Source organism: Drosophila biarmipes, chromosome 2R (assembly GCF_025231255.1).
Source record: "Drosophila biarmipes strain raj3 chromosome 2R, RU_DBia_V1.1, whole genome shotgun sequence".
Classification (NCBI taxonomy): Eukaryota; Metazoa; Arthropoda; class Insecta; order Diptera; family Drosophilidae; genus Drosophila; species Drosophila biarmipes.
Genome location: NC_066615.1, coordinates 16,552,986 through 16,572,687, shown reverse-complemented (window position 1 = coordinate 16,572,687; position 19,702 = coordinate 16,552,986). Strand labels below are relative to the sequence as shown.

Genomic DNA, 19,702 nt, shown 5'->3' with positions numbered 1-19,702 from the left:
AACGACATTGTTATTCATTGTTTTCATCATCTTTTGGCTCAAAGATTAGCTTGGAATTAGAATTTATAGAGCTTTGGAGAAGTATGTTTATATTGTCATAAAATCTTCTTATTTTTCAAAGCTTACCACAGCTGGGGGAATAACGTAAAAATTCATTCATAAAATAAAATATAGAAATTTCGTAAAGCTCTCGCATTAAGCGAGATAAGGAAATTGGTTTGAAAATGTGAACTGCTATGAGTCACTTTTAGTGAAAAATTATTATATTATAAATAATTAATGCTTAAAAATTATGGTCTTCCGCTAACTTTCATACATATTTTCTGTTCTTTTTGGAAAATGCTCATATTTTCTCGTATAGCAGAATAATAAAAGCACTAAGGTATGTACTTACCTTGTTGTTTTTGAACACTTATAAAAATAATCCCCAAATATCCATCTTTTGTTATTTTATTCAACTTGAATCGTTAAAGGGGACTTTATATATTGTACAGTTGATCGAAATGTAGATTACATTCTGAAGGGCACTTTGCAAATGTTTGATGACTTACCGCTGGGCCTTTAAAATGCTAGGAAATGCTCCAAATCAAAATTTTCATCAGTTTTCGAAAATTTCTTGGTTTTTGAAAATACAGTGGCTGTTTTATAAGTATGTCCAGCGCTGATATATTCCTTATAAGGATGATCCTTCATGATTTGTTTTTCCAAGTTGTATGTGTTTTTCAATTATTTAGCTGGACTACGACTCGGAATGGCGAGATGAGATTCTAAACTGTTTTGTCTTTTTAATCTATGTGGCTTAATCTCATTGAAATTTCTTGGAATTCCGCCAAAGCTTAAGCAGCTGCTTTGCAAAACGTGGCAACGCTAAAAGCTTTTTAACAGACTTTTCCTTTAAGTTTAAATACGTACAATTTTACATTTATTAAAGAAATATATAAGTTTTAATTTATTTTACGAATGAATTTTCGGTTGTTATTAGTGAAACAAAATTTTGCTAGGGCTATGCTATAAAATATAAGAACATTTATAAGTATAACAGTTTTAACAAATAAAGTGCCCACAACTTTAATTACTTCCGCTTATTAACCATCTACCAAAAATTATAAATAAATACTATAGCTGTTTCCTGGGAACATTTTTTAGTGCTCCCTGTAATTGTAGTATTCCACTGATCCGTTTAGGGTCAAAGTGACTTTCCTCTTGACGATAAAACTCAATTGAAGAGCATATTCACCTGTTTCTATGGGGAAACGAAGTCGGAACTTTTCGATATCGAACTCCAGGTCCGTACACTTTATTAAATGATTTTTCTGAAATGTAAGGAGTTACTTTAAATATGGTACGTGGAGGTGGGGGTAATATACCTTAAACGGGCACGTATAGTTCGTTACTGGGATATAGGGTTTGAGATATTCGTAACCAAGTGCTACGATCATATTGTTTCTCTTAGAAAGAAAGTCACACAGGTTAAAGGAAATATTGTAGAGAAAAGGGCGCCAGCCGTTGGCTCGCTTAAAGAGCTCCAAGCGCATCTGTAGTTTACAAATTTTTCGGATTATATAAAATAGGAAGGGTCCTGAGGTTTCACTAACATGGATATTGTTAACCGTTTTATACTGCCTGAATTGAATACTTATAGAGTTCCTGTACCGGTTGATGGCCTTGATTTTGCATAGCAATATTTCACCGTAGGACTTGTCGTAATTAGTACAGTGCAGACTCTTGAACTTGGACTCAACCTGCAAGGTTGAGAGAACCACAAGTCCAAAGATCAGAACTGCCAGCATGGCTCCTGGGGGTCGAAATAGAACTGAACCTGCACGGAAACCGTACGGCGATTATATCATATTGTTATACTATCAGATAGTCGACGGATTCACTTAACTGAACCTTATAATCAAACTGCTGAATTTTTTGTCAAGTGAAGCATTAAATTACCAAAAAAGACAATACTTTTATAAATGCCAAACAATTGTTCCCTAATAAATCTTGAACTTTAAAAGGCCAACAAACAAAGCAACATATTAACTTATACACGTTTTTTTGAATATTAAAAAAAGTAAAATTGGTTGGTTGTCCGCTTGCATTATACATACATGGGATGGTAAGATATGTGCAAAGTTATTATTTCCTGATATGCGGGATTGGTGAATATTCCAGGTCTATCTGTACCCACGGCAAGCGCACTTATTAGGGGCTTATCAGGGGAATAAAACAGAGGTCACTGAAAGTTCTCGTTGAAACATAATTTCAATTGTCGGTGCCATAGAACTTTTGTAGATTTGCGAAAACCCACACCGCTAAATCTGTCGTTTAGACATGATTTATATGATCACCAGACCACATACATAGTCGCTATACAAACCACGACAAATTTAATTTGTTAGTATGAAGTGTAGAAGGTACCTTCTTCCGCTTTCATTGTACACGGTATTTTTAGGAGGTCACTTTTTATAAACAAAATGAAATGCAATTATCTTGGTTGCACTTATGGTTTTTTTATTTGTTTATAATAATTTTACAAGTAACACTGTTTTGTAGCATAAGCAGATTTTAGTATTTCAAAACAATCACTCGAACTTGAGATAAGCACTAAGCGGGATTGGGAAATACACAATCTGTCTTGGTTTCCAGTCGAGCTCGATTCTAGTCGATGCATCGATTTTATTTTCGACAATCGATGCTTTTGTGTGACCGGGTTTTTATTTTTTGTTTTCCTAACTTTCAACATAATAATTTAGTAACTTTTACATATTCCCACCTACAAATTCACACAACAGGGTATTTTGCGAATAGTTCTTGACGATACTAAAGCCTCTATACAAATGCACCAATTAGGGAACGTTTAAAAGCTCTTCTAAGCTTGTTTGTTTATTGTTCAGAACGTTTAATTTTAAATGACTAGCTAGTAATGTGACATTGAATTTGCTTTAAGGATAACTGTAGTATAATGGTTCGTACGTCAATGCTAAAACTAACTAAACGCTAAACCTATTCCTTGGAGACGGGCTTGCAGGCGATCATGTAGACCGGAAAGAGTCCTTTGGGGAAGTTGTGTTGCTTGACCTTGCGCACGATGCGGAATCCGGCTTCCTTTAGGAAGCGTTCGTAGCTCTCCAGTGGCCTGGTGACCGATGAGTCCTCCTTGTCCTCCAACGTCTTCTTGGAGCTGCTTACGTTCTCCTTAAGGCAAAAGTAGGCTCCGGGCGCCAGTCCCAGCTTGATGCGCCTGAAGAAGGCTACCAGATCGCGGTCCGTGAGGTGGCCCAGCACCCACTGGCTCCAGATGAGGTCGTACTGCTGCGTGGGCGTGAATCTCTGCAGTCCCACGTTGTAGATTTGGCCCACCTTTTCGGGCGCCAGGTCGCCAGTGGTGCAGTATTCCCGCGCCTTCTCCGCAAACGCGGGATCCTGCTCGACCAGATCCACACAGTTAAAGCGAGGGATCAGAAGATTTCGGGTCACCCGACCGATTCCGGCGCCACAGTCCAGGGCCAACCTGTTGCCGGGCACGCGGATTTCGCGCAGAAACACATTGGATCCCTGTATATCGATGGCGCTGATGTAGCCCAGCCCGCCGAGCATCCCGTTGACGGTGGCCGGCACCTCGGACCAGTACTTCTGCGCCTTGTCGTAGAACTCGGGCTCCGGACCAGCGGTCTTGGTGGCACTCACAGTGGGAGGCGGCAACGGCTGTGTGCCATCGGAACTAATGGGTGCACTGCTGGTCTTCTTCTGCTTTTCCGGCTCCTGAGTAGTGTCCTTGTCGTCCATCATCTGCAGCTTGTCCGAAAGCTGGGCTTCTAGAGTAGTAGTCATTTTTGTCCGGATTCTGAAGGCCTCCTCTGCATCCGCATGCTTTGTTTTGTTTTTAGTCAAATACCAGGGCTGCAAAACAAAGCAAGTCCAATTGGGGAAAGAACAAGGTGGCAACTCTGCTGCATCAGCTGTTTGAAGAAACAGCAACACACAGTTTTGTTTATTTTAAGAGTTTTGTGTTTAATTTATTTGTTGTTGGGCTAAAATGACCCTCGATTTGGACGCGAATAAGAAGGATGACAAGCTGCTCATCGCCACCATCCAGCAGGAGTACAAAATCCTTGCTGAATAGTGAGCTTTCCTGGTGTTTTACAAATGGGTAGCAAACAAACTAGCAAACTTTCTTATTTTTTTGTTTCTAGCAAAATGATCGAGTCGGAGAAGATAGGTGGCATATATGTGATACCCAGCTATGCTAATTCCCTGCGTAAGTGTACCTACATAAGCCTCATATGGACTCCTAGGTTAATTTTCTGCTTTCCTTAGAATGGTTCGGGGTCTTCTTCGGACGCCAGGGCTTCTATGCGGAAAGTGTCTTTCGCTTCTCGATTTTACTGCCCGACCGTTTTCCTGACGATAAAAGTCTTCCCGTAAGTAAAGTCCTGGCTAAAACAAGTCTCTAATACTCAAAATACCTCCCCGAAGACCATAATATTCCAGCAGGATGTGCTGCATCCCCATGTGTGCCCCTACACCCACACTTTGGACGTGAGTCACGCCTTCCCGGAGTGGCGATGTGGCGAAGATCACCTGTGGCAGCTTTTGAAGTACCTGCAGGCCATATTCTCCGATCCCGTAGACAGTATCCGGGGCATTGAAGTGGACAAACTGAAGAACAGCGAGGCTGCAGAGCTGCTTACGGCCAACAAGGAAGAGTTTGCGGCCCGCGTCCAGGAAAACATCAAGGAAAGCAAGGAGCACATCTACGACACTCCCCCCACCGAGGATCCGCACTACATAGTATTCGAGAAATTTCAACCGGACGTACACGGACCTGTTCTGGATCGCATTAAAGCTGGAAGGAGCAAACAGACGGAGCCCTCTTCGCAACAGGCGAATGGGGGCCACGCCACTGGCCTCTCCTGGGTGAAGGAGGGCGAGTTCAAGCCCCTCAGCATTGAGTAAAAGCAATTTTCCACCTCTGTAAGTTAACTACGAAGTACTAACGTTGTCTCAATTTTAATCCATTAAAGTTACTCGATTATATACACTCCTCGTTCATGGGAAATCGCTGAGTATCGCTAACCCACTCGTTCTGTAGCTTCAATCGCTCTCCGTTCCATCGAAAATGTGTGGGGGAAGCTTCTCCAGTGGGGAACTCGAAGTGCTGACTGAGTTCTATGGCCAGTTTGGAACGGACAAGTCCTATTCCGCCCACCTGTGGTGTCGCTGGATGATAGACCCTTCCGTTTCGGGGATCCATGTAGAGCTTGTGCGGTTCATAAGGCAGGGTTAGGACCTGTCCCGAGTGCGCATAGCTGAGCACCTCCTTGTCGTCCTTCCTTAGCTGCTCAGTGAACACCAGAGGCGTGTCGTCGCACCGTATGAAATTCCTTTCGCGTCCACAGAGGGAAATGTACGGAAATTCTTTTTCATATCTATTCGTTTTGTTCAGTCGCAGGCGACTGAAAAAGAACCTCAGGAAATCTTTCTCTTTGAAGCAGCTGGTAAAGTTTTTCATTTTGGCATCGTCGAGAAAGAGCTGCAAAAGATGCCTTGATGGATCAGGAAAAGGGGTTTATAGTTTGAGACTCACCATTCCCTCATGATCAATGTAGTAGAAGTATTCGCGTATTTTTGGCTCCGGAGATTGACCCTGATTGTATTGCAAACTACGATAGAACTGGCTTGAAAAAGCAAAGTTTTTCGGCTTTATTATCGACCTGGTACTTAGTATAAACATTGTTATTCAGCCTGAGAACTGCGTTTGCAAATAAGCTACGAAAAACAGCTGACTTTTGTTTACAACATATATGATTGTCGTACACCACCTATACGACGCATTTAATATTGCTTATGTCGTATAATACATGATCAGAGTCTGAAACTTTGTTTGTAAGGCATTTTTCTAGTCTGTCATTTTTAAAAAAATAATGACAAGTTATGAAATAATATTAAAAAAGGTATAAAAAAGTGGTTTGAAAAAAATTAGGTGGCTGTCATTTGAAACCTTAAAAAAGATGAAAGCTCTCGATTGCCTACATACAACATAGCGATAGTTTATTACAAAATCGTAAACCGAAAAGTATGCTAAGCTTTTTGGCGATAAGCTTCACTGTCACTTGTGAAAATCAACGGTTTTTCAAAAACAATATATTTAGTTCGTTATTCCTATTATGATGTGTTATCCATTATATTAAAGCCCTAATATTAAAGCCAGTCTTTATTAATGTTGTCTGCAGTATAGAGTAAAAGATAGATAACCGGAAGTTTTTCCGATCAATTCTTCACTTCACATTTTTTCTGAATATATCATATCATATCAACATATTACTCAAAACCCAAACATACTTTGGACTTTGATAAAATACTTCTTCGAAAATTAATTAAATTTGTTTCTGGCTATCAATGTAGGGGGTATCAGAGAGAATAGGTATTTTGTTATGCCTTAGACTTTTTAAAGTATTGCCAGGAGTACACAGCCTTGGCCAACTGATGCATTGGCCTGTTGAAACCACAAATCGGAAAAAGCTAAATCAAACTCAAGCCTTATCACTACGTGCATGAGGAAATCAACGTACCAAAATAAGCGGCACGTGTGTGATACTGTCACTATCTTTTAGCTCTTGATGATGCTCGTAAAACGACTCATAAATACTCTTCTCTGAATGTGAACTAAAAACAACATTATCCATTTCAAGGCACTTAAAGTGACAGAAATCCCCGTTTGGGCAGTGCACTTAGTTTAATTCCCCGCCTTCGGAGCTGATAAGATATGGTCTGTCCAGTAATTAGCAATGACTGGCTATTTTTGCACCATCGGCTTGATAGCTTATAGAAGATTTCCATTCAGACGGAGGCGTGGCCCTTCCTATCTCAACGCCAGTACATTATAATCGCGCACAAGTGTGTGGAATCTTTTCATTGAGGTGGTGGTAAACCAAGATGCTAGATTTCTTTAATATAATCTTTGAACTGTAGCCTAGTGATTCCGTATTTGTTTGTATATTTCTGGCTGTTGCTCGAGAGTTCAAAGTTTCTTCTAAACTGGTCAGCAAATCGTTTATTTCTTATGGAGAAAGATCTTTAAAACTATATTGAATACTTTTATTTCTAAAAAAGCTGTCTCTAGCAATATATCTATACATAATTTAAGCAAACATATAGGCCGTTCTAACACATTTCTCTGTTCGCAGGTAACACTCCCTCATTTGGACATTATCTGGCTGTTGTATCTGCCGTCGCTCATACGCAACGTCATTATTGTTGGCCCCTCTTTCTGTCTGGTCTGGTGATAAGACTCCTCAGGCGCGTTATTGCCACTATCGCGCGTGCCGCAATATAAAAATAAAAATCTCAAAACCTCCGATATACGCATGTCTACCTATATACAACCATATATATGGCTCGAAGATGTGCTTGAAGAGCGAGAGATCCCAATAAATTCAGCTGTTACCGGCGATAACAGAGAGTGGGGGAGTCCTCTCTGCCCGCTCTTACTCGCTCAAATCAGCGCCAAATCTTCAGAGCCAGTGGAAGTCATACGATTCTTCCGAATCTGCCAACGAGTCCCAGTCCCGGTACATGTAGACACACCGGCTGTTAATATAATAAGCTCCACGCGTCCGATCCAAATGGCCAGAGCATTTGAATTCCCTTCCCGAAACAACAACAAAAAGCTCATTATGTTCTGAAAGTTTCCACAAGCATAATAGATCCATATCAGGGGATGTGGTTCGCCTTTTACGTACCTAGCAATCATGTATAGTATTCTCCAACGAAGGATTTCCATTGTCGTCAGGGTACACCTACTATATGTTTATTTTTTGTATTTTATCTTGAGTTCTAACAATTTATGATGTACCTATATATTTTATATAGTATCAAAAACTCGCCGAATTCTTGGAGGCAGCAAGCCATTTTAGTGACTTCTGGTCCTCTATAATTGATGAACAGAGTCTTGCGAACTCCAATGATGAGGTAACCAAAAATTATAATATTAAAAAACCGTGTTAGATAACTTGGATAATTTTTCTATTTATCGTTTCCCAGTAGGCTTTTGGATATAATAATTCTACAGACAGTGTTTCTAAATTATAAGTGCTTGCCTTATTTTTTGGCCTCTTTTTGTCAATCCAAATTTGAAGTTATCCTGGATGAAGTAATTCGGAATTTTGGGACCTGTGTCTTTCGGGGTTTCAGCGAACAGCTGTCGCTCTCCCGCTCGCCCTACGACCCCACCACCCTATCTCTCCGCCTCTCGACAGTCGGCCCATGTCAATAGAAAGTTCTCTTGCGCGACCGGCATACGGCGACAAAAACAGCTTTGCCGCTAGGACAAAGTTCGATGCTGTTTCAGTCTCTTTACCGGGTAATTAAGGGGTATGCTAGACTCGTATAAGACATGTGACAAACGGAAAAAAGACTTTGTGATCCTAGAAGGTAGATACAAAAAAGGGTCGCTAACCATACGAATTAAAGATTTTAAAGATTAGGGTCCTGAAATAGAGATCTATAATCCGTAGAGATGATACCTGTTGCGAATTCAGCGATAATAACAATATTATTATGGGGGTTTGGTTGGGTACATTATTAGAACTCGGGAGCTATAAGAGTTCGGTACATCAAATTTGGGATGCTGACTTTTTGTTGTACAAAAAACCTAAAAAACCCTATACAGTTTAAAAAAATTATAATTCCTATTTTATAGGAATTTGAGCCCATTTCTTAATTGCTTCCGTATGTAAGGGGTACCTGGGGGTCGGGACGTTCCACCCAGCTTAGTTGAGAACAAATCATTGCCGGTAGGGAGTACGAGCACGCGCAGGCCTCGAAACTGCGAGAGCAGCGGCAGAGATTGGGAGCGGGAGCGTTGGCGAGAACGCTCGTAACCCCACCACTCTCCACGGAACTAGTCGAAACTTTCGAGTTTTTTCGTGCCCGGCCAGTCCGACGGACAGCTTTGAAGTGAACGGTTCGCGAGTTCCTGGGCAGAAAGACGGAGAGTCAGAGTGCAGCAACCGTTTGCGAATTCGTGCTGTTCTACCTACCAAACCCAGAGCAAAGCCCAAATAAAAAGAGGCCGACCAGTTGACAAAGCCGCACATATAGGAACCGTGAATTTGTATGTGCTGCCGCACAAGCTCGATATACGAGTATAAGCCCAAGAACCCACGTTGACTCACGACTCGTTTGCCATTGTTTTATAGTGCTGGAGCGAGGGATTACCCACATTTCGGAAGCGCCAGGACCTCGAGGACAGGCGCAGGGCGCTCCTTCAGAACCTCTTCTTCTACAAAGTAAGTGGCGGTTCAGTGGACCCTGGCTAATTCGAGTTCGTCTATCGATCAAGTGCATAGGAAATTAATTGCATAATTTTTGCTCAATTCTTTTTCCACTCGGTTCTATGGGACCCTTTCGCGTGCCCTCCTTCCTCCAAGCATTGTAATTTGCCTTCGTCACTCTCTGGCAGACATGTGTTAATTACATTTTATTCTATTCCATACCCCATGCCCCATGCCCCATAGGCATTGCCCATAGACCATTCCCACCATACACACACCCGTGCGATACGCACCATCCCAGAGAGGGAAATGTGGCTGTTTTATTTTCGGACTCATCCTACTTTTTCCGCCCAATATTTATGACCTTCTTATGGTTTCGCCTTTGGGAGAAACGTGTTTGTCGCACCGCCAGGCAAACATAGATCCATAAACTATTTGTACAGTGCATAATTTTGAAATTAGCTCGCATGTGCAGCGCGGTGGCAGTTAATGTGGGTTCTACGAAAGTGATCTGGTTGAACCGAAATTTAACCAGTTGATGGAACAGTATGATTTGTTTGATTGCGTTTGATTTGTCGTGTACGACAGGCCGTAAAGTACGTACGCGGAGAGCTGGACCCGGACTAGTCAATGTCAAAGTTTCGCCTCTATCAGCTATTCGTTCGGCGTGATAAGGTCTAGTCTCTAGACGTGGAGCCCCAGGGAATATTAAAGTTTTCGAACGATTGCATGTGGCTCTGTCTTTTTTTGATAGTAAATAAAATAATTATTTTTATTACAATACAAAAAAAATTTAAAAAAATATAGAGTAAAAACTGAAAAGACTTCCATTTGGGAACACTTCAGTTATGAAAGTTATATTGCCTGCTTGCTACGTATTGTACGGCTTTTACTAAATACTTACTAAAATTTCCAAAACGAGGAAAAAGCTGTTCCTCTGTCATTACTAAATGACTCTGTCAACACGTCATACGCGATTATATAACTCAGCATCTGGAAGCGAAATACTTCAGCATGACTCTCAATCAAATATGTATATTTACTGAATCATTAGGGAATAATAAAGGTTGCAGATATTATTATAAACTCCCCATTTCCCCAAAGCTGTCACCTTTGTGGCGAAAAAATCAATGTACGACCCACATTCAAAAGCGACTTTGACCTTAGCAGCTCGTCGTTCAAGATCATACGTTTGTAGAGCAAAAAATCAGAGGCACGCACATTTCTCTGGTCAAAAGTTGTTGAACAAAAGCAAAATTCGTTCGAGTAGCTGCGGCGTTCCACTATTACTGCTGCCCGATGTAGTTAGTTTGATTATCATGTTATTATTACATAATCGCTCGCTTGGATGGGCAAACAGAATCGGGTCTTGGGGTCGCTTTTCGGTTAGGGCTTTGCTCTGCCGTGTCAACAATGTTTCCGTGAAATTTCTTGAGATTGGACTGGACTGCGCCCACTTTCCTCGCAGGAAACTCTGGGACGCACCCAGTCAACAAGGCGGAGCAGCAGGATAATTGATCGTCTGTAAATATTGCCAGAAACACGGCACGAAATTTACCTGCGCCAGAGTTATCCCAGAAATACCTGAAATATACTCTGATTTGCATGCGAAAATACGTGTTATTTTCACAACATGCTAAACAATTTGTTAGACATGCATTCATTCGGTTTATTCGGATGCTAATGCGCTTTAATTTTCGAAAGGCAACCAGTAATCCAGTTCTTTGAGAAGCTTAAATTCTAATTGGAAAGTAAGGAGATATATATTTTTATCGCAGATCGGTATTCAAATTATTTATGGCAAGTCCTTTTAATTTCAGAGGCAAGCGATAAGAAAAAGCTTCCGATTATTATTTCCGCTTGCGCCTGAGATAAGATTTGACTCGCACGTTTCAAGTTATTATGGAGATAAAAGTGTGAAAACTTTTAATAACTCTTTAAAGTCGATGAATATCTCTTTAATACTTTTGGTTTTTTATCGATAACTGACTTGGTCCAGAATCTTGCTTTCAAGAAGCGACTGTACTTTTTGTTTTATCGATAACTTTTTGTCCGATGTTTTTGTAAAGCCCCACTTAGATAAGGAAACTAATATGACAACTGACCCAAATCCGCGACTGTCTCAATCTGATGAGCGCAAAACTATTCCATATGTTCGAGTCGGGCGGTTTAATGATAATGTTACAAAACATATTTCAAAACTACGAGTATAAGGGACCAGGGAATGAAGTTTGTACTCCACCTTTAGTTATCTTTTTAGCATTTATGGCATTCTTAAAGTCTGGCAGTCGAGTGCTTCTTCCGTTCTTTGGGGTGACATTGGGCTTATCTGGCCACTAACCGTGTGGGCTTTGTGCAAGTTGATTGTATCTAGTAATAAATAACATAATCGTGAGCAAATGCAGTGCGAATTAATCAAATTAGCAAACAAAATTGATGTTAACAGGGGGAATTTAATTAGAGTTGATCAAACCGAAGATTTCCATCACATTGCCACTATTTATGGGTTCCGAACATGGGGGCCCCCAGGAGTTCCGTAGAAGTGTGCACTCCCACCGGGAATGATAATATTTACTAATGCCGGACCTCCGATGTGTTAATAAAGCGGGCTTATCGTGCGCTCATTATCTGCACCTGTGTCACACATCCAATACATGTGTCAACATTGGTTCTCGATTATCTACGTGGCCCCAGGAACCCCACTAGCCCCACTTCCAGCTTGCACTTCACGTGCGGATGCGAAAACACCCATTTAATTGCAACTACGAATGGTAAACAAGTCAATGTGTTGGCCAAAAACAGAGTTAATCGTTGAACCCCATCGGAAGGCGGCTATCGGACCGATTAGCGCAGAGGCTGATTCAAGGTCCCGAACGAACCCCTTGAGTTCGGATCCCAGGTCGTTCGGTCACCTGGCCAGTTCTCCCCAACTCGTTCCAGCTGAAGTGCACTTCAAGTGGTTTGAGAGATAGTAAAATTGGTCGACAGGTTTGTCGCAGACGCAGACGAGCCCCCAGAAAGCAGAACTCGATAGAGGGTACTCTCTATGTCGGCCATTTGAACGCGATTTGGGTCGGGGTTCTGAAATGCTAAAGAGAACTCGACCTGTCTGGTCGGTAGAGCCGGTCTCTGACGCACCCTTGCACCACTTACCTGCCCACCGATCTGTCTCATCGTCGACGGGGGCTACAAACCCCATTTGAATCGCTGATAATGAGCAAAACAAGCTAAAAGTTAACAGACAGAAAAATAAATAAAATATTTAATGGCATGTGAGGCGATACCCTTTAAGAGGGTATCTTTAAATGTTTGTTGTACATTATCTTAGTCGGTGCTTTTGCGTTCTAATGCAGCTGTAATAATTTAGTATGTGCTTATTTTATGGTTGCTAATTGAGTCGTTAAATATGTACGTATGAAGATAAAGTAAAAGCTTAGAACAATATGGAAAACTCAGTGAAGCAGAAATGTATTTGGTAATTCCAAAATATAACAATTAGGTTTGAAAAAGACTTGCTCAAGCTAGGAAATTAATTTGACTCAAACGAAAAATAAGTTAAATGTTTACTATAAAGAGTAATACATCTTTATTGTTTATGTGTAAGAAATAACTAGAAACCCCAGTTGAGTAAAACGAAAAATAAATAAGAGGAATGTATACTATTAATAACGATTTTATTTATGAGCTAACACATCTGTTATTTCCCGAACCTCGTTGATACAAACAGTTAGACCCGCCAAACCTCATTATTAAAACTTCAAGTGCGAAAACGTGCTAGACTATTTGCTACCTCGGCAGTTGTCAATATTTGTTAACCTATTACTAACCCTTTTATCATACCAATCACATCAAAAATAACGTTTCAATAAGGGGTTTTTTAATGTCCACCCTCTCGAAAATACAGAACAAGCTGCCTTATAATTCAACAAGTTTGTCGTGCATTTGTTAAAACCCGCTTTGCATTTTGATCACGTGAGTCAACTCGTATTAATGAGCAGACAGATTGCTATTTATATGGAATAATACCAGAACAGCAAACAATTGATGGACTTTGAGCCGAAGATTAAACATGTAAACAGATGCGTTCAAAATATTAGCAACCGAAAGTCAGGACTCTAATTGAGTGTTTTTCAAAAAACGATATCTCAGATTTTCAGACCGAAATGTTATATTGTATTAACTTAGACACCTAATCTTATTACCATTTATTTGAAAGGGTTTAGAAGTCGGTACTACTCGCTTTGTTATAGATTTCCAATTGCATCAACTTTTTAAAAACGAGACCTTCCAGCGCCGCTTGTTTGTTTTTTCGAAAGTAATGTCGATAACCTTAAGGCATTTGGCAATCGAGCTTTTGAAATTAACAGATAATTGAAGCGTTAAATGCAATCTCTCGATTCTAAAGCAGAGCGGACAGTATATTTCCTCCATCAAACCCATTAAATAAACCTAAGTTCTGCCATTAAAAATGTATATTTATTGGTTTAAAGCTCTACCAAAATATGTAAATACATCAAAAAAAAACCTGTTAATCATATAGTTTTAATCAAAGCGTTGCCTTAAACACTCAATATTGATTTTTAATACTTATCCCCCAAAACTAAATGGTAACTATTTCTTTTTTAGATAAATTCGAGTCCTAGGCGGGATCAGCATGTTCATTCCGGCCGCACAGTCCGCTTACAGGACGCTGCGCAAGACGCAGCCCCGCGTCAGGCTCAACTTACTGTTCAAGAATGGCTATTCCAGCAAGGTGGGTTTCAACAGGCTCCCCAATAATCTGTCTCTAAATGCAATCCCCATTCTTATCCTTTTCCAGGTGGAGTACAAGCCCATCCGTTCGGTGCTGGTGGCCAACCGCGGCGAGATCGCCATCCGAGTGTTCCGTGCCTGCACGGAGCTGGGCATCAAATCGGTGGCCGTCTACTCGGAGCAGGACAAGATGCACATGCACCGGCAAAAGGCCGACGAGTCGTACATCGTGGGCAAGGGTCTGCCTCCCGTAGAGGCCTACCTCAACATTCCAGAGCTGATCCGGGTGTGCAAGGAGAACGACGTGGATGCCGTGCATCCTGGCTACGGATTCCTGTCCGAGCGCAGTGACTTTGCCCAGGCGGTAATCGATGCAGGACTGCGCTTCATTGGTCCCTCGCCCGATGTCGTCCAGAAGATGGGTGACAAGGTGGCGGCCCGAGTGGCGGCCATTGAGGCTGGCGTGCCCATTGTGCCCGGTACGGATGGTCCAGTGACTACCAAGGAGGAGGCAGTCGAGTTCTGCAAGAAGCACGGCCTGCCCGTAATCTTTAAGGCCGCCTATGGTGGTGGCGGACGTGGCATGCGTGTCGTACGCAAAATGGAGGATGTGGAGGAGAGCTTCCAGCGAGCAAGTTCCGAGGCGAAGGCCGCCTTTGGCAATGGGGCCATGTTCATCGAGAAGTTCATCGAGCGACCACGTCACATCGAAGTCCAACTGCTGGGAGACAAGGCTGGAAATGTGGTGCACCTGTACGAACGCGACTGCTCCGTGCAGCGTCGCCACCAGAAGGTGGTGGAGATCGCGCCGGCGCCGCGTCTGCCTGTCGAGATCCGGGACAAGATGACGGAAGCGGCCGTTCGTTTGGCCCGCCATGTGGGATACGAAAACGCCGGAACCGTGGAGTTCCTGTGCGACGAGTCCGGCAACTTCTACTTCATCGAGGTGAACGCCCGCCTGCAGGTGGAGCACACAGTGACCGAGGAGATCACGGGCATCGATCTGGTGCAGTCACAGATTCGCGTTGCCGAGGGCATGACCCTGCCCGAGCTGGGATACACGCAGGACAAGATCGTGCCCCGCGGCTATGCCATCCAGTGTCGTGTGACCACCGAGGATCCGGCCAACGACTTCCAGCCCAACACCGGTCGCCTGGAGGTCTTCCGCTCAGGCGAGGGCATGGGCATTCGGCTGGACAGTGCGTCCGCCTATGCCGGAGCCATCATTTCGCCGTACTATGACTCCTTGCTGGTCAAGGTGATCTCGCACGCCAGCGATCTGCAGAGCTCCGCCTCCAAGATGAACCGTGCCCTGCGGGAGTTCCGCATCCGCGGTGTCAAGACCAACATCCCCTTCCTGCTGAACGTGCTGGAGAACCAGAAGTTCCTGCACGGCGTCCTCGACACCTACTTCATCGACGAGCACCCGCAGCTGTTCAAGTTCAAGCCCACGCTGAATCGTGCCCAGAAGCTGCTCAACTACATGGGTGAAGTGCTGGTTAACGGACCTCAGACGCCGCTGGCCACCACCCTGAAACCCGCCATCGTCTCGCCCCACGTTCCCGAAGTTCCGCTGGGTGAGTTTTCCGCCTAATCCCTATGGAAGATCCGCAGATCTATGGCATGTGCTTTTCGGGTTCACGCTTGCTTGTGTGGCTATCTCACGGCAGTTGCTGCTTTCCGAATGTTTAAGCTTTCTAGATTTTCGGAGAAAGGGGTCCCTGCACGAAGCTTTTGTTTTCTTTATTAAAACATCAGTCAAAGGAAAATGTTTTCTTATAATGATGATAGTCATTTTTTGTAAATTATGCATTAATTTTTTGAATTTTTAAATGTAATTATAGAAATCGGTACACAGAATTATGATCTTATAACATTACCTATCGTTACATCTTGAATTTATCCAAATTAAATTTTTTGTATTACATTTTTTTAATCTTTATATAATTTTAGAATATATTTTAATCATTAGATAATTTCAGAATTTAATTTTTTTTTAAATATTTCAAATATTTTTGTTATTAATAATTACTAGACATAACATATCTTTGAAAAGTCGATCAGATAGATAAGCTTCGTGTAAAAATCCCTTCAGCTACTAAATCTATTCAATTGATCTACTAACGAATCTAATAGATCAATCGAAGCTCTTATTTCGAAACTTAAATCAATGAAAAGGCATGTTTGTGGATGTTTTTTCTTTCCGCATCTCCTGTGAAACGTTCTTGCTTTTCTGATATGCTTTAATCGAACCTTTATGTTTTTACTCTTTCAACTATCAATTTTTGTTGCATCTGTTATTAATCAACCAATACCGAATCGAAACCGCAATCGCAATGAAATCGGCTATTGCAAAACTACAAACCAATATCACACACAAACAACAACGATTCAAAATTGCACAACACGACCACGCCCACACCGCCCCGTTCATACGCGACACGTTCCCATGATCGAAATCATACTCAACGAATCCTACATAGATCTGTCCCCGGAAGCACTAGCACGGGAAGAACGTGGCGAGGCCAAAGGTACGTTTACTCTTTTATCCCGGAACTGAAAAAGGGAAGAAATCCCCATTTCCTCACAGGACATTTGTACATTCCCACCCTCATCACACTGTTTATGTCGAAAAGGTATTTCAAGGTGTCCCTAGCTCTATAAAAAAATCCAAACTAAAAGTATAGGGACACAACTGTACTCTTTTATAAATCTAAACCACTCTTATACAAAACTAAAAACTGGAGTCAAGCTGACTTCGAATTATACAAAATACATTTATGTGCCTTGGTGTTTTTTAGATAAGGTTTGTCGTATATTTTTGGTATAAAGCTAATTTCATTTAACGCACTTTTTTATACATTTTATATTTTAATTTAATATTAATGCAGTTCTTGGTTTTACCAGCTTTCGATGTTCAGCTTAATGAGTTGCTGTTTTTGGGGTTATGTTAAATTATTAATAATACCATATATGTTTCTGACATAACTCGTAAATGTCCTGTTCTCAAAGATATAATCCCGAGTTTTAAAAAAAACCTGTGAATGCGGGACTATATCTTATAAATTTAAGGTATGTACTAACGTATTTACTTCATATAGTTACGGAACCGCCGAAGGGTCTGCGCGAGGTTTTGGTTTGCGGAGGTCCCGAGGCCTTCGCCAAGGAGGTGCGCAGCCGCAAGGAGCTGCTGCTCATGGACACCACCTTCCGCGATGCCCACCAGTCGCTGCTGGCCACCCGCGTCCGCTCGCACGATCTGCTGAAGATCTCCCCCTTCGTGTCGCACAAGTTCAACAACCTGTACTCGCTGGAGAACTGGGGCGGAGCCACCTTCGACGTGGCGCTGCGCTTCCTGCACGAGTGCCCGTGGGAGCGGCTGGAGGAGATGCGCAAGCGCATCCCGAACATTCCCTTCCAGATGCTGCTGCGCGGAGCCAACGCCGTCGGCTACACCAGCTATCCGGACAACGTGGTTTACAAGTTCTGCGAGCTGGCCGTCCAGACCGGCATGGACATCTTCCGGGTGTTCGACTCGCTCAATTACCTTCCCAACCTGATCCTCGGCATGGATGCTGCGGGCAAGGCGGGCGGCGTGGTGGAGGCGGCCATCTCCTACACCGGCGACGTCAGCGATCCCAAGCGCACCAAGTACGACCTGAAATACTACACCAACCTGGCCGATGAGCTGGTCAAGGCGGGCACGCACGTGCTCTGCATCAAGGACATGGCGGGTCTGCTCAAGCCGGAAGCTGCCAGGTGAGTCTGGGCGAGATTTCTTTTGCTTTCTGTGCTTACTATAACATACCCTCCGTCGGCAGGCTACTCATCACCGCCATCCGGGACAAGCACCCCGACATCCCGATCCACATCCACACCCACGACACCTCCGGAGCGGGAGTGGCCTCCATGCTGGCCTGTGCCCAGGCCGGAGCTGATGTGGTGGACGTGGCAGTCGATTCGATGAGCGGCATGACCTCCCAGCCGAGCATGGGCGCCGTGGTGGCCTCCCTGCAGGGCACACCGCTGGATACCAACGTGGACCTGCGCACGGTGTCCGAGTACTCCGCCTACTGGGAGCAGACCCGTACTCTGTACGCCCCCTTCGAATGCACGACGACGATGCGGTCGGGCAACGCCGATGTCTACCTGAACGAGATTCCCGGCGGACAGTACACCAACCTGCAGTTCCAGGCCTTCTCCCTGGGCCTGGGCGATTTCTTCGAGGACGTGAAGAAGGCCTACCGGGAGGCCAACCTTTTGCTGGGCGACATCATCAAGGTGACGCCCTCGTCGAAGGTGGTGGGCGATCTGGCCCAGTTTATGGTGCAGAACAACCTGACCGCCGACCAAGTGCTGGAGCGCGCCGAGGAGCTGTCGTTCCCCAAGTCGGTGGTGGAGTACCTGCAAGGCTCTATTGGCATCCCCCACGGTGGATTCCCCGAGCCACTGCGCTCGCGCGTCCTCAAGGACATGCCTCGCATTGAGGGTCGTCCGGGTGCCGAACTGGAGGACTTGGACTTCGACAAGCTGAAGAAGGAACTGAAGGAATCTCACTCCTGCATCACCAACAGGGACGTCATGTCGGCCGCCCTTTATCCGCAGGTGACGAACGAATACCTCCACTTCCGCGAAAAGTACGGGCCCGTCGACAAGCTGGACACGCGCATCTTCCTCACTGGACCCAATGTGGGCGAAGAGTTCGATGTGCCGCTGGAGCGCGGCAAGACCCTGAGCGTGAAGGCTTTGGCCGTGTCCGCCGATCTCAAGCCCAACGGCATCCGCGAGGTCTTCTTCGAGTTGAACGGACAGCTGCGTGCGGTCCACATCCTGGACAAGGAAGCCGTCAAGGTGGGTTCAGCCTAAGCATTTCGGCAAGCACAGTAACTCATCCCTATTTTCTCTTTTCCGCAGGAGATCCATGTCCATCCCAAGGCCAACAAGTCGAACAAGAGCGAGGTGGGCGCCCCCATGCCCGGAACCGTCATCGATATCCGCGTGCAGGTCGGCGACAAAGTCGAGAAGGGTCAGCCCCTGGTGGTGCTCTCGGCCATGAAGATGGAGATGGTGGTGCAGTCGCCACTGGCTGGAGTTGTGAAGAAGCTGGAGATCGCCAACGGAACGAAGCTCGAGGGCGAGGACCTCATCATGATTATCGAATAGAGTCGAAGCCCCGGAACATGTGCCCCCGGGTCGTAATGTTCATTGTCAAGCTGCCACCGCACACCCAATGTAAATTAAGTCAAAACAGTGATAATCTTAGGGATTCTGTCGGTTCAATTGATCATAAACTGTCCCATCGCCTGTGTCTACTTTGATATGATGCTGAAGGACCGAACTGCTGTCAGATATATTTCTGTATTTCCAGGATAATTCGACCAACCCTAATTGATATAAAGTTTTAGCTTACCCTGCCAAAATTGATGGGATTGGGAACGGATTGTATATGTGCGTGCCCGAGTATATTTGTAAAGTTATCATAGAGCCTTCCGCCCCCCGAGTCATATGAATCAAATTTGTACGATTTTGAAATTTTAAATTCGCCAACACCTGTGTCGAGATTCCCCTCCTCCCGTAAGTACGTAAGTGGTTATACATGTTATATAAACTATTGTCTAATAAACGTTATACAAAAAATATCCACTCTGTTTTGTTTGACAAAAAAAACCTAAGGTAATTAAAAG

The 19,702-nt window shown here is 43.7% G+C and overlaps 5 protein-coding genes across 7 annotated transcripts; 2 read left to right on the top strand and 3 right to left on the bottom strand.

The window, feature by feature from the left end:
• Positions 1–976: 976 nt before the first annotated feature.
• Positions 977–1,806, bottom strand: LOC108036311 (uncharacterized). The gene is made up of 3 exons (XM_050888027.1): positions 1,596–1,806; positions 1,368–1,535; positions 977–1,313 (listed from the first exon to the last, which is right to left on the bottom strand). Exons 1-3 carry the CDS (start codon positions 1,788–1,790, stop codon positions 1,143–1,145), a joined length of 534 nt encoding a protein of 177 aa, XP_050743984.1. The 5' UTR covers positions 1,791–1,806; the 3' UTR covers positions 977–1,142.
• A 1,016-nt stretch (positions 1,807–2,822) lies between these two features.
• On the top strand, positions 2,823–5,028 carry LOC108036355 (protein crossbronx). Of its 2 annotated transcripts, none has more exons than XM_044092449.2 (4): positions 2,823–2,956; positions 4,185–4,249; positions 4,309–4,412; positions 4,468–5,028. In XM_044092449.2, exons 2-4 carry the CDS (start codon positions 4,189–4,191, stop codon positions 4,945–4,947), a joined length of 645 nt encoding a protein of 214 aa, XP_043948384.1. In that variant the 5' UTR covers positions 2,823–2,956; positions 4,185–4,188; the 3' UTR covers positions 4,948–5,028. The 2 variants fall into 2 exon arrangements, with proteins under 2 accessions (XP_043948384.1, XP_016967920.1); XM_017112431.2 differs by lacking the exon at positions 2,823–2,956 and adding an exon at positions 3,938–4,113.
• Positions 2,838–3,893, bottom strand: LOC108036354 (alpha N-terminal protein methyltransferase 1). Its single transcript, XM_017112430.3, has one exon. The coding sequence runs from the start codon at positions 3,820–3,822 to the stop codon at positions 2,995–2,997; it is 828 nt and encodes a 275-aa protein (XP_016967919.1). The 5' UTR covers positions 3,823–3,893; the 3' UTR covers positions 2,838–2,994.
• On the bottom strand, positions 4,986–5,951 carry LOC108036356 (UPF0598 protein CG30010). Its single transcript, XM_017112432.3, has 2 exons — positions 5,579–5,951; positions 4,986–5,524 (listed from the first exon to the last, which is right to left on the bottom strand). Exons 1-2 carry the CDS (start codon positions 5,723–5,725, stop codon positions 5,024–5,026), a joined length of 648 nt encoding a protein of 215 aa, XP_016967921.1. The 5' UTR covers positions 5,726–5,951; the 3' UTR covers positions 4,986–5,023.
• A 2,106-nt stretch (positions 5,952–8,057) lies between these two features.
• LOC108036352 (pyruvate carboxylase, mitochondrial) lies at positions 8,058–19,657 on the top strand. Of its 2 annotated transcripts, XM_017112425.3 has the most exons (9): positions 8,058–8,143; positions 8,898–9,106; positions 9,192–9,281; positions 13,893–14,019; positions 14,086–15,595; positions 16,502–16,549; positions 17,120–17,777; positions 17,840–18,869; positions 18,933–19,657. In XM_017112425.3, exons 4-9 carry the CDS (start codon positions 13,921–13,923, stop codon positions 19,179–19,181), a joined length of 3,594 nt encoding a protein of 1,197 aa, XP_016967914.1. In that variant the 5' UTR covers positions 8,058–8,143; positions 8,898–9,106; positions 9,192–9,281; positions 13,893–13,920; the 3' UTR covers positions 19,182–19,657. The 2 variants fall into 2 exon arrangements, with proteins under 2 accessions (XP_016967914.1, XP_016967916.1); XM_017112427.3 differs by lacking the exons at positions 8,058–8,143; positions 16,502–16,549 and having other exon boundaries at positions 8,905–9,106.
• Positions 19,658–19,702: the final 45 nt, after the last annotated feature.

Coding starts and splice junctions, on each gene's coding strand:
- LOC108036311 (XM_050888027.1), bottom strand. CDS start 1,790: ATGCTGGCAGTTCTGATCTTTGGACTTGTGGTTCTCTCAACCTTGCAG. Junction 1,536..1,595: donor AAACGGTTAACAATATCCAT/GTTAGTGAAACC, acceptor TGTAAACTACAG/ATGCGCTTGGAGCTCTTTAA. Junction 1,314..1,367: donor ACTATACGTGCCCGTTTAAG/GTATATTACCCC, acceptor CTTACATTTCAG/AAAAATCATTTAATAAAGTG.
- LOC108036354 (XM_017112430.3), bottom strand. CDS start 3,822: ATGACTACTACTCTAGAAGCCCAGCTTTCGGACAAGCTGCAGATGATG.
- LOC108036355 (XM_017112431.2), top strand. CDS start 4,028: ATGACCCTCGATTTGGACGCGAATAAGAAGGATGACAAGCTGCTCATC. Junction 4,114..4,184: donor TACAAAATCCTTGCTGAATA/GTGAGCTTTCCT, acceptor TTTTGTTTCTAG/CAAAATGATCGAGTCGGAGA. Junction 4,413..4,467: donor CTGACGATAAAAGTCTTCCC/GTAAGTAAAGTC, acceptor ACCTCCCCGAAG/ACCATAATATTCCAGCAGGA.
- LOC108036356 (XM_017112432.3), bottom strand. CDS start 5,725: ATGTTTATACTAAGTACCAGGTCGATAATAAAGCCGAAAAACTTTGCT. Junction 5,525..5,578: donor ACATTGATCATGAGGGAATG/GTGAGTCTCAAA, acceptor CATCTTTTGCAG/CTCTTTCTCGACGATGCCAA.
- LOC108036352 (XM_017112425.3), top strand. CDS start 13,921: ATGTTCATTCCGGCCGCACAGTCCGCTTACAGGACGCTGCGCAAGACG. Junction 16,550..17,119: donor AGAACGTGGCGAGGCCAAAG/GTACGTTTACTC, acceptor TACTTCATATAG/TTACGGAACCGCCGAAGGGT. Junction 18,870..18,932: donor TGGACAAGGAAGCCGTCAAG/GTGGGTTCAGCC, acceptor TCTTTTCCGCAG/GAGATCCATGTCCATCCCAA.